At 38.9% G+C, this 13,836-nt stretch overlaps 1 protein-coding gene across 1 annotated transcript in view; it reads right to left on the reverse strand.

Annotated features, from left to right (window-relative positions):
- LOC139730685 (alpha-(1,6)-fucosyltransferase-like) overlaps positions 1 to 13,836 on the reverse strand; it is a 62,962-nt gene that overhangs the window by 11,689 nt on the left and 37,437 nt on the right. Inside the window, exon 6 of the mRNA XM_071641542.1 lies at positions 78 to 315. Coding sequence (XP_071497643.1) covers positions 78 to 315 — 238 coding nt within the window. The remainder of the gene's footprint in view (positions 1 to 77; positions 316 to 13,836) is intronic.

Genomic DNA, 13,836 nt, shown 5'->3' on the forward strand with positions numbered 1-13,836 from the left:
GTACAGGAATGGTAAGCTTTTCAATGCATTTTCTATCAAAATGTATGAAAACCGTCAAAGGAAATGACAACGCTTACCTCCCCATCTTCCTGAGTTTCCTCCCTTGCGGTCGAGGCAGGTCTCACTGAGAGGGAGGAAGAACCGTTCCCATCCTTCCCTTGCGTAGCGCCAGCCCTTTGATTCCAACACCAGTGTGCGCTCTGTAGCGTAGGCCACGATCATGCAGTAGGCCACATGATGTACCTGGCAACCATAGCCACAGCCCTTGTTCAGGTTGCACACCAGTTTCTTGGCTGTGTCACAGTCCTGTGGGTTCTGAAATCAGAGCACATACTCAATTTTATGAAATTCAGTCTCTCTTATAACATATCAGTACCTAAAACACCATGATGTCAACAAAACTGCGGTACAATGCATTACATATTCTGCCATGACTTTAATGAACCATAGCTATTATCATAGCCATATCTTGTGAGGGACAGTTACGGTGTGGTGGGAAATTGATGAAATGTGTGATATGAAACAGGACGGCAAACAAACTCTACACAGCATTACACATCCTACATGACTTAAATGAATAAAAACTATTATCGTAGTCATATGTTGCAAGGGACAGTCACCGTAATGCTAGAAATTGATGAAATGTGTGATATGCAACAGCAAGGCAAAGCAACAAAAGAAGAATATAAGAATTTGATATTGCTGCAATCTAACAAATGCCACTGGCAGACTAGCTCCATTAGCCAGAAAGGATTGCACAGCTGACCACATAGATCTCATCATGTGAGGATCATACCTGCAGCCAGCTGAAGTCGATACTGCACAGTGATTCTATTATAAGCTACCAGGTCGGTGACACGACATCTAAGGAAGATTGCAACTACTGCACCACTGATCTGATTGGCTTGTTCTTTGGTTTGATGCAAGGAGTGCAGATGCATACAGCCATTGCACACCTTACAAAATCTCAGCAGAAGCCACGAGACAGAAATGTTACATTGCATACTGCAGGATATATATGTGTATCAGTGTGGCAGTGGGCCGAATGCATAAAACAAGCAATTGCTTCAAGCAAAAGCACAAGTTCGTCTAGCAAAAGCTCTAGTTCAAGCAATTGCTTAAATCCATATGCATAACCTTTTGCTTGTCCCGCACAAGCAATTGCTTGCGTTTTCAACAAAAGGGACGTCACGCCTGTGCGAACACAAGAACAAAGGCGAGTGTGACAGCATGTATTTGAAAGGGCTTGTGTGTGTGGAAACATTTCCTGACATAGCAGAAGACTTACGAAATGACACTCATAAATGCACACACAGACGCACACACACATCTACACACACAAACACACACACACACGTACTGACTGATTCCTATCACTGCTTGATCTCTCAGATCGCACGTGGAGAGAGGTCTTCTTGCTCTCCACCATCGCCAGACATCCTACCAGTTTTTCATCACATTTTTCATGCTAAACACCAGACATTCCCGTTGTTGAAACGAAAAAGTTTCTTACACTACTTATAGATTTATACCACTCCTGCACAAGTGTGGCATTTCTATAATGAATATGAAAATGATAGTTAGAAGGGAACGTCCTATTTAAGCAAAAGCTCACGTCCTATTTAAGCAAAAGCTCAAGCTCATTTCACAGAGCTTGGAATATCGTAAGCAATTGCTAGCAAGAACAAGCAAAAGGTGTGTTTTATGCATACGTTTCAAAGCAAATGCTTGGTCTCCAAGCAATTGCTTGTGCTTGCTAGCAAAAGCTTCTGCTCGCAAGCAATTGCTTGTTTTTATGCATACGGATTCAAGTAAAAGGCTAGCACAAGCAATTGCTAGCGTTTATGCATCCGGCCCATCGCCTCACTGTGATGGGTTTAGGAAAACCAGGTACATAAAAGGAGAATGGAAATCATGACCAGCTTGACACTGAAGTCTGAAGTTGTAAAACTGACTAAAAATAAACCACAACATAGCTGATAAGAGCAATGAGAAATCCTATATTATAAACATACACTCATGACACTTGGCTAGGATATAATGTGTTTTTAGACAGCAAACTATCTCACATACTTTATGTATAGACACTGAGCACTGTGGAAACATTCTTATAGTCACTGTTACAGGTTGGTGAGAAGTGAGAATGGGTCTGCATACTGACCACAAACTGGAACAACCATTCCATACAATTCCATTGCCTGTCAATCAAATATGCAACTATCACAAAAGATTCAGACATGTAGGCCTATGTCCCACATGTATGCATACAGTACCCTATGCCCAAAGAGGGTTGTCTGCAGAATTGCACAAGAATTACAAAGAGTCAAACAAAACTCCATCTTAAAATACCCGAATGCCACAACATGTCACAATCGTGATTTAATATGTACATGTAATATGAGAAACGTGATTTTAGTTTGCTTGCAGATGCACTGAAGTACCATGATTGGCATTCATTGTATTTCTGAAAATATATGTTTTATACCAAGTTCTCCGTGTAATAGTGAGGCACACACTTCACTACTGCCAAGGCAGGTGATGAGAAATAAGAAACAAACAAAAAACGTCAAGAGCCATGGTACAACCAATGAGGTATCGCAAACCTCCTTGGTATAACTCTATACTCCTGTGAATGTCATGCGTGTTTGTAGCTTGATGCTACCTCCCTATGGGTGCCCCTTGAGGGTATGTCATAAATAAACTGTAATTGCCTCTTCACAGGCTGTAGAATCAATCACCAGGCATCTTCATGTATTTCTCAAATATTACATGTACAGCTTGTACACGCAACAGAGCTTACCCTTTCATTTTCTGGATAAAAAGTAATAATGCTCTGAATTCAAGCAGTTTTTACCCTTGGGACCCTCCTTCTGGCAAGATAAATCTGAACAATTACCCACATTGTCAGGAAAAATGATTGTGAATGTATCTTACATGCCATATTTCACAATCTCTATCAGGCTGAGTGTTACATGACCTTAAAGGGGCATCCATGACGATTTTAATAATTTCAAATCGTGTAGTACATACTGTAAATCGACAGCTCCATGAATAGATTTGTAGAATTTACTGTGTTCCGTGAGCAGAGAAACCAATACTCTGAAATATCTTAAACAAATTACACTGAACAGGGTTGATGACATAGGAGCTCCACATATTTCAGAAATGCTCAGTGTAATTCCATGACAATACCACTTGCGTAACAAGTTCACCTGTGTAGAATGTATGCATGGCATCTTCTTTAGTTCTGCTTCTTTGAGGCCCACTCATGCATTCTTATGGTAAGGCATGTCATCATCCCTGTTCACTGCAATTTGGTATAAACTGTGAAAACATTCTTATTCTAATCAAGGAGGTTTTATACATGGAGTTCCAACTGGCTGTAATTATTCAAACAGTTGACAGATTTCTATTGATGTACAAAAGAATTCCACAGGTGCACTTGTGCCTTTGATGATTGATGTTCCTAGCCGCTGTCTTGCTGAGCAATCTAAAGATTCATTTCGAACGTTATCATAATGTTGGCCATATTTTGCTTATTTAATTATTAAATGAAATGAAATTTCACTTGATAATACAGCATGTAAAACAAAAGTCAATTCCCTTCAGAAATTTGCGCAAAAGTGTAAATCAGAGCTGTATTATGTGAAAATGTTTAAAACTGTACCATCCTGGAAAGCTGGTTTTATCACTTTTCCACCAAATTTCCCCAAATGATTCTAATATGTAATAATCTTCGAGTATAATTCTTTACTGATTGATATATCAGATTAGTGCCCGGGTATGCCCAGTTGAGCAATTTTCATCTTCATTTCAGCATTTTTTCCTCTATTTCTGTTTGCGCATCCTCATGTCTGTACCATCTACCTTTTATAAGAAGGGATAGTGAAAAATAATTACCATCACAAAGACATACACACATATCTTCCTTTGAAAGTGGCAGCTGATTATGCAATGAGACACGAGTCAATTGTCTTCGTATCAGCGCGGCAGATCCTGTTTGGCACATGCTTCAAATATTTTTGAGCGGCGGCTCCGAACATAGATCAAAGGGAATAACTCTGTTGTTACTCCATCTCTTCAACCTCCTTGTTCTAATCACTATAAATTCTGAAACTCGGTACTCAGTACAACTAATTTTAATATAGTTGTTCAAATGCAAAAGTCTGGAAATCATCTTGAGGTCTCCTTTAACAAGGGTCATTTAAGGGGAAGAAAAATGGGATTCCTGAAAGTGAACCTACAAGCCCCCATCCCACTGAATTTTGAAGTACAATGTTTCATTTTCACTTTTTGCTACATGTATGTACAGAAATACATACTATGCACGTTCGTCTGTATGTCTGTGTGCCTGTGGGCCTGTCCGTCTGTTTGTCTGTGTTTGCATTACTGCAATTACACATCCTTGATGAGGAAGGAAACGTGCTGATGCGATCATTCAAGTGGAGAGCAAACTCTTGTTTGCCTCCCCAAGGGGTGCATCCTGCAGCAATATGTCAAAATACTGATGAGCCTGCTGTTGCAGGAGATTGTGGGTTATCACGCACTTTTGTCATTGTGAAACTCTCCCACTAACAGGAGTGAGGGCTGTGAGTGAGGGGGTGTTACCATCTTTTCTACTGTAAGGAATCCACTTATAAATATAAAACTCAGAAGGCATACTGTAAGGCATTAGTCGGTTGAGAAGCACCTTGCTTGGTTGCTAATAGTTTCACTCCGTCGTAACAGGGCTTAATTTATCCATTATCTATGATGCACAGAGAGCTCCTTTACATTTTTCCATCTCCTGATGGAATCATTCTTACAAAATGTGATTTTGAAATTCAAATGATTGAAGCAGCACAGATGTAGCAGTCAACTTGTGGCAGAAATGATTCTTCAAGTCAAGCAGTAAACTTGTCTGATTGACACTGCATGCTTCACTCTGTCAAAGGGAATGTTAGAAAGAAGCTGACATGACAGAATTTTCCAAACATATGCAATAAATTTTAAATCAAGAGAGAAGTGATAATACAATGATACACTATCAAGTATGCTCATAGCTCCCTAACAAAATGAATGGCATTATAATATCTGAAACACAATCTTGAGAACTAGCAATACAAACAAGTGCAATGCCCTTGGGCACATAATAATTTCATGTACACATGCCGCATAATATTTCACTAATTCTTGGAGAGAACCTTATGTAATTGGAGAGGTGAAACAGAATCAAATCTTTAATTACTTATCTAAGATAAAAAGGCACACTTTGTTAAATCATGAAAGCATTTAAATCCAATCAAATAGTAACAATTTTTCAGCGTAGTTGGGCAGAACATCTGGATATATTATCTGGACTCATCATTTGAACTAAAAACCAAGTCTCATCTAAGAATATAACTATGATTTATACTGGTTGTGAATAGTTTTGCATGTTGCATAAATACCAGAGAATGACAACATTCTGTAACATCTATGCCTATGAAGCCTACATTGCTCTGTCTCATAAAATGTACTGAACGGAAATCAATCAGGAAGTGACAGAGCAAATCAATTTGTGGCATTAAATATGAGTTTACCTACATCTAATATAGGTCTTGACTCTAAAATATAGTTCCGCCAAGGAAAATAAACAGGATCAACCTGTTGATATATAAATAGGGCAAATTTTCAAAAGCATGTGCATTACAAGATTTCAGTGAATGTTATTTTTATTTTTTCACTATTAAACAATGAAAGAATCAGTATGACTGGTCCATGTGAACATCTTTCTGTGTGCATGTGTGCTTGTTGATATGACAAGTGATAACAAGGAAAAGTAGAAATTACGCGGTGCGTAACATATGTCCCCGCCGGAAGTAGCATTTTGTAACAAAATGTGCAATATAGGTAAAAAATCAAGGTCAAAGGTCAAAGAAGTCAAAGGTCAAAATTCTGTGTAGAAGTTTTGAAGCCCTCACCTAGTGCCATCACATAAAGCAAATGGAATCGAAATTGGGTTAGAAATGGCGAAGGAGTAGCATTTTGTAGCCAATGTACAATATAGGTCAAAAATCAAGGTCAAAGGTCAAAGAAGACAAAGGTCAAAATTCTGCGCAGAAGTTTTGAAGCCCTCACCTAGTGCTATCACATAAAGCAAACGGAATCGAAATCGGGTTAGAAATGGCGAAGGAGTAGCATTCTGTAGCAAAATGTGCAATATAGGTCGAAAATCAAGGTCAAAGGTCAAAGAGGTCAAAGGTCAAAATTCTGTGTAGAAGTTTTGAAGCCCTCAACTAGTGCCATCATATAAAGCAAATGGAATCGAAATCGGGTTAAAAATGGCGAAGGAGTAGCATTTCGTAGCAAAATGTACAATATGGGTCAAAAATCAAGGTCAAAGGTCAAAGAGATCAAAGGTCAAAATTCTGTGTAGAAGTTTTGAAGCCCTCAACTAGTGCCATCATATAAAGCAAACGGAATCGAAATCGGGTTAAAAATGGCGAAGGAGTAGCATTTCGTAGCAAAATGTACAATATGGGTCAAAAATCAAGGTCAAAGGTCAAAGAAGTCAAAGGTCAAAATTCTGTGTAGAAGTTTTGAAGCCCTCACCTAGTGCCATCACATAAAGCAAACGGAATCGAAATCGGGTTAGAAATGGCGAAGGAGTAGCATTTTGTAGCAAAATGTACAATATAGGTCAAAGGTCAAGGTCAAAGGTCACAACTGAAATTCTGTGTAGAAGTTTCAAAGCTCCCATGTAGTGCTATCATATAAAGCAAACAGAATCAAAATTGGCTCATAAATGACAGAGAAGTAGCAAATTGAAGATTTTGATCACACACGGACGCACACACGGACACACGGACGGACGGACGGACGGACGGACGGACGGACGGACGGACGGACGGACACACGGACGGACACACGGACACACACACGTACGGAGCCTGTTTCATAGTCCCCTGCTCGAACTCGTTCGGCGGGGACAAAAATAATATACAATGTAACTAGTACTGTACCACATCCACACTGTAGAGTCCTCAAGGAGCATTATTATACATGATTCTGAAGTCCAAAGCTATCTTGGTTCAATGCAATCCAACAAACTTTTGGACATGTTTAGGTATCATGTTATATCTATATTCACATTCCTTTCACATTCAAAACATTCAGACAAGTTTTCTCTCTGGCCTCACAGCTGTATGATGCATAATTTTCAAAACATGTCAGCATTATCTCCTTCATTTTTCATACAGCTTGACAAGAACACCTGTAATGACACCTCTTTGGTCGAACTTGTCTGCTGACTGCCCTTTAACACCTCATGGAAATTCACATCACGCCATTCTGTGTCCCCTTCTTAATACTTTCATATCTCCCCCTGATGTGGTCTTTCCGCATGAAAAAGCATCATCAATTTTCTATGCGGAATATTCCCCGTCTGACGCAAGCAGCATCACTCGGCAGTGATTAGTTTCTTTGTTTCTCTCCCCTTTCTCCTTCGTCCTGCCTGGCCCAAGTGTAAAGCCAATTGAAGTGGTTGTCACTCAGTCTCTCACCCAGACAGCCAGACTCAGCATCAGAAACGGATTAAACTCAGCGAAGAGGCACTCACCAAGAGACATTAGGCTGCCAATTATAGGCTGCTTTCCTCCGTTTGCCCCAGTCCTGAAGAGGGATAGCCATGGGAATATGGAGGACAGGGTTCAAATATCCCCCCCCCCCTCCCCACTATACTCCTCATGAGAACAAGTGCGATGAACCAAAAATTGACTCAATCAAAGCCTTCCAATAAAAAAAAAAAAGTTCATATATTTCTCCATGCATTCATGTATGCAAAAGACTCTGATGAGATAAAGTTACATAGTCAAATATCAGATATTTAAAGGGAAAAACTTGTCCTCTTCACTTGAAATATATGAGATCTTCACTTTATGAATCTTTCCGCAAATTATCATAATGATGCAAACTTTTATCAGGACTACATGGACCGCCACATAACTCCGATGTACTCTCTTTGTTTTGTGTATACACATATGACAGGTTCTGCATGCAAAGTGACCAATCAAACCTACTAAATACAAAACCAAAGCAGTTTTTGTGAGTTGTGCATTGGTGTGCCATGATGTGAACGAGTGATGTTCATGGATAAAGCCAAAGCATCTGAACGAAAACCTAAATCCTAATAGTGCAGGTCACACATCACTTAACTTGAAGTGCTTTTTCTGGTCTTTAAGGACTTTGCCTTGTGCCGAAGTATACTGCATTTCTGAGCCAAGTGTAAGGGGATATGTGGTGATCCCTACCCCCCCCCCCCCCCCCCCCTCCCTGCAAACAAGTCATGTATTTGCTGTATACCAAGCTAATAACTGCGAATGAACAAGACTCATTAAAAATCTGTTATGATTCCAATAAACATCACTGTGCCTCATTTGCATATACACACTCTACCAGCTGGATGGGGGAGAAGGATATATTCACACATGGTATATTGATTTTTAGCCCTCCACGGGTAAACCCCCTACACCCTAAAACAGTCACTCCATGTACCATCACACATCTAAGAAATCAATACCATGGCCTTAATATGATCAGGACAATATCTCTACCATCTAAACTATCATCAACATGGTGGAAGTGGTACTGGAAGGGAAATGTAGAGATTGTTTCAAAATGGATGCAACTGTATGAATGGAAGGAGAAGATGATCCCAATGACTTAACTCAAAATATCAAGCGGACTATAAATGACTTCACTTTTGTGTTGCTTCAGGTTAGAAACAGCATACGTATCTCTTACACACACACACACTTCACCACTTTGAGAAGCTACCGATATCCATAATTATACACAGGTGTGCAGTAGTTTGATTAATGTTCAGTCTTAAGACCTGTTTACATCACAGTCATCCTCTGTTTATCCCTTGTTCCTCCCACACACTCATCTCATATAAACCAGGAAGGTGTTTCTCACCTCCCTGTATCAACACAGGGCGACATTCTTTAGCAAGACTTCCATGGTAAAGTGCACGGTAGTAAATTGTATACATATGAATGTCTATAGTCTAGTGTTAGTGTGTAATACATGTCTACGCACTTGCTTTGCTGGCCCTCAAAAACTTCTTCCATTGGCTTCTTTTGAAAGGAATGGATAAGCAAAATCTGAATACTGCTGCATTTGCTACTTCTATGGCTGAACCATGAATTCTGTACAAGTTTGTTAATGAAGACACATTGCAATACATAAAACTGAAATCTGAAAATTACTTGATTTCACTCCAAATGTAAATGACAATTGATTGCTTATCCTTTTTTTTTTGAGTAAGAATGGATGGATAGTTTTTATGTTTTCTGTACTACTTCACGTGAAACCTGGGGTTAAGTTTAGCTTCCCATTGTGTTCACTGGCTTTTTTGTGGGCTTATCCAATCTGATCGTCCAGGACTTACTATATGTAGTACTGCAATATGGTAGGGTTAGCATCACAATATGCAGTTCATAACCATACATAGATGAGCAGGCTAAGCATGCCAATTGGAACAGGAAAACATAAATTCAGGGTTAACGGTTATTTCCCTTTCTCATCTGACCAGGTGAGTAAAAAGTGAGGTTAAAAACATCCCACACAAATCCTATATTGTCTCTGCTGTGTAGAATACTTTTGTCTCATAGATATATTACATTTGTATGCTCCACATACAGTAGCATACGGCTAAGGATTTGCGAGTGAGAACACTATGATTTTTTTTTTTCTCTCTAGCCTGTTTCTCATATAGCACGGGTGTGAGAATACAAGTGAGAAAATAGACCAAGGAAGGTTCTGGACTATGAAGGATAGTATGAGGCTTGGAAAAAAAAAATTAAGATAAAGGATTATGATTACTAAAAATCATTGCTACATAATCAATGTCATAGTTGTCAGGAATACCAAGCAGGCGTCATCATCGTTATATTTATCTATGGAAGTCAGGAAGCCTCTGCCACAATTCGCTCTGCACAGTGTTTGTGGACGGTACATATGAAACGAAATCACCCCTCCCCCCCAACCCTAACTCATCATACTAAGCCTGGGTTATTCAGATATTCAGTGTTTCTCTTACAGCCTGGTCATGTTTTGGCCAATGTGTGAACACAGGAACCAAAAAAAAAAAAAAAAAAATCAATTTTCGCATTGTGATCCAAAAACCAATTATAACTCTTGTGTGTCAATAGACAGTGTTCACACAGCTTGCTGAAATACAACCCATCTGTTAATCAAGAGATCTTTGTAGATTAGGATTATGCAAATAACCTCCACCACCATATGGCACAGGTTCAAGTCCATAGTCTCATCAAATGTCAGCCATCTGCTCTCTAATGATAGATATAACGTGATCAAAATCAAGGATCATAGACTTCTGGGTTGAACACTTCTCAAAATTTCTTAAAGAAAAAAACAAAACAAAACAATTTTTGTGCAGCTGTCCTCCAACAGACCCCATGGTGGAAATCTGGGGTTCACTGGTTTCAGCAGCCCCTGAAAATGAAAGATTAAGTTGCCACGCGATCAGCCTATACAAAGTTTTAAAATCTATGGCTACACAATCAAAGCTTGCAATCACAAGGGTTTGACTCGATAAGATACAAGCATCTGAAGAGAGAGAATGAATTGAAATTGGACACTACAGCACTGTTTATCGAGGTGAAGGAGTAATAGGAGTGCATTTTCTAGCTGACCTGGCTCCACCTGCCACCCTTCAACACGGTTTCACTTAGCTGCCGGAGTGGTGCAGGTCTGAGAGTCAATTGCCAGTATTGATTTCAAGGAGCCAGCTAATGATCTGGGTGCCTGAGTCTGGATATAACATGTATCCTCCTTGGCCTCTATCCTGTGTCAGCTGCAGGGATGGGGATACTGCTACAGCACATACAACTACCTCATCTTATGTCACAAGTGCACTATTGCTGTCTAGGATAGAATAGGGGTATATAAAGAGCCATAATGGCAATAGCATGCTGTACAGGATTCTTGGCAATGAAATATCTTCTCCACACAGTAGGTTTCACAATTATAATCTCTCCAGATGCTAAATAGAGGGGTACTAAATGCTAGGAGTACATTCATGTTGAAATAAATTTATTTTTGAGTGGAGCTGTTTTTACTGAACTACTGAATCGGTGGTTATTTATGTCGACAAAGGGCAGTTTGTCCATCAGTTACATTCACATCACCAACACTTTTCTTGTAAGCTTGACATTCTCTCTTCCAAGTCTTTTTTTTTTTGTTGTTGTTAAATAATTCTAATAATTAAAACTATTTGAATTGCTGAAGCTAATAGAAGAAATAATGTGCTCAGTACAAAATATTGTTTATTCCCACAGTACAGTAGCTGTATGTCATTATTTCAACAGTCATTAGCTAGACCCTGAGCAACTCTCTATCATTTTTAATCTTAATCTTGCCACTCAGCAAGCAGTTTTGACACTGGTACATCAGTGCATTCTGCAAATAGAAAATTAAGAAATAATTAATGGCTTCTACAGACTTCAATTGGGATATTAATTTTTTATACACGACTTTCATCTGTGTGCCCATTCTAATGACATATTTATGTTCAATGCTTATTACTTGTAAATTATACAGTCCAGTGTACCAATCAAAATTAAGAAATAATCAATGGCTTCTGCAGACTTTAATGGGGATATTAATTTGTCAAACATGACGTTACTCTGCGTGCGCATTCTAATGATCAATATTTTATGTTCAATGTTTATTACTTGTAAATTATATGGCCCACTCGACCAATAATAATGCAGACATTGGAAAGTCGACAATTTGGTGCCAACTGACATGGGTCCTCATACTATGCTATGTCAATTCCATCAACCCTGTATACATGTGTACATCCCTACAATAGTAACCATCACAATATGCTCAACTCAATACTACTCGGTTCTTACCTGATGCCTGCAAAGGCCTGTAATATGAAATAGAACATTTCTAGAAATAATGGAAGACATTACACTCTTACATCTTTGCCCTTCCATTAACTGGATAATATCAGACAATCCTATCACTGAATTGCTTTATTATGTATTATATGGGATTATTTTGAACTTTACATTTAGAAACAAGCAGACACACAGCAAAACACAGTACATTGCAGCTAATCCTGTTTCCGAAAATATAATAACATTGTATCAAATATCTTGCATGACAGTTTAAAGGGACTGCACAGTACTGGTTGAGGTAAGGATTCATGTTTTGAACATTCCTAAGTGAGATAATGAAAAGCCTCTTATGAAATATGAAAGAGCATGTAATTTTAAGACGGATTCAACATTTAATGAAAATTGGTTTTCAAATGGCTGAGATATATATATCCAAAAAAGTGATAATAATAAAAGGCGACATGCCCCAACTTTATCAGTATCTCTTTGTTTCACCTTGTTTTTGGATATCTCAGCCATTTCAAAACCGATTTTCATTGAATAAACTTTTGATACCCCTTAGAACTGCATGCTCTTTGACATCTCATAGAGTGGTTTCTGAATATCTCACAAAATATTAAAAGCTAAATCTTCACCTCGACCAGAACTGTACACACCCTTTAAAGAGAAAATCTTGGCCTTTTACTGTGACCTGTGGTATATGTATTAATGTCACTATGATTCTTTGTACATTAAAATATGAAAAGCATTGTAAGGTCAAATGTACTTTAATGTGGACATTAAATATGAGTAATGAGCAGTAGGACCTACGTAGTACATTTGTGACATGTCCTCATCCCCATTACATAAATGCACTGGGCAAAGTTGCAGCACATTGAATCTGCTTTTGAGTGATTAACGCATTACACAAAATGGCAGGTGTACCAAAAGACACGGGTACATACATAAATGATGGTAAGCTATCATGCTTTGTCACAGCAGATTAGTATGCGACAAAATAGCCGACTCAAGCCCCAGCCAGCCCAGTCCTGCCCAGTCCTGTACATTCACTTTTAATGAAAGAGCAGGAAGCTTTGTATTATTAGTAATGATCATGTTTTGCTTCAATGAGGGTTCACGCTACAAAAGAAGAAATCACTCTTTATGTGTTGTATTTGCATATGAGCCAAAAGTCTTCACTTGGTATCAAATGTACTGTAAACTTGACTTCATCGCTCAAATTGTATTGATATCAACATTGAAACTTAAGGACACTGTTACACATAGGGTGCGTTCGAACGCTCTAAAGCGAACCAAAGCGAACTGAACTAAAGCGTACCGTACCGAACTGTGCCAGTTTTGGAGGGTTCGAGCGCTCTGTTGAGAAAGCGTACCTCACGAGCTATTTTTAGAAAAGGTCACGCTTGTTTACAGCAAGAATGTCATTCACCTTGCGCTTGACCTACTTACAGCTGTCCCGAACAAAGAGAATGATGTCTTTGCACTGTGACGTATGCGCATGATACGCGCATGCTTTACAACGAACTTTTGGTACGCTTTGGTATGCTTTTGGAGCACATCGGGAAGTGGTCCACTTTTGGCTCGGTACAGTACGGTACAGTACACTTTAGGAGCGTTCGAGCGCTCCTCTGGCGCGGGTACGGTACGGTACAGTTCGCTTTAGGAGAGCACTCGAACGCACCCATAGTGGCACATTTTTGGAAATTCTAGAACTTTGCTGAGTTGTTAGAGGATGTTGAATAATATTTTAATAAAATAATAAAATGTTGATAGTATTTTTACCAATGATTCTTGCCAAATCCAGTCCGGAGTTATTCTTACTGATATATCAGATCATTTTCCTGTTTATTGCATTTGTAAAAATGTAATTTCATTTTCAAAAAGTGAGCAAAGACAAGTAAAGAGGGACTTAAATGAAAATAATATTATATGTTTTTTAAGA

Source organism: Diadema antillarum, unplaced genomic scaffold (genome assembly GCF_040938485.1).
Source record: "Diadema antillarum isolate AM-2024a unplaced genomic scaffold, OU_Dant_1.0 seq00000326_RagTag, whole genome shotgun sequence".
Classification (NCBI taxonomy): domain Eukaryota; kingdom Metazoa; phylum Echinodermata; class Echinoidea; order Diadematoida; family Diadematidae; genus Diadema; species Diadema antillarum.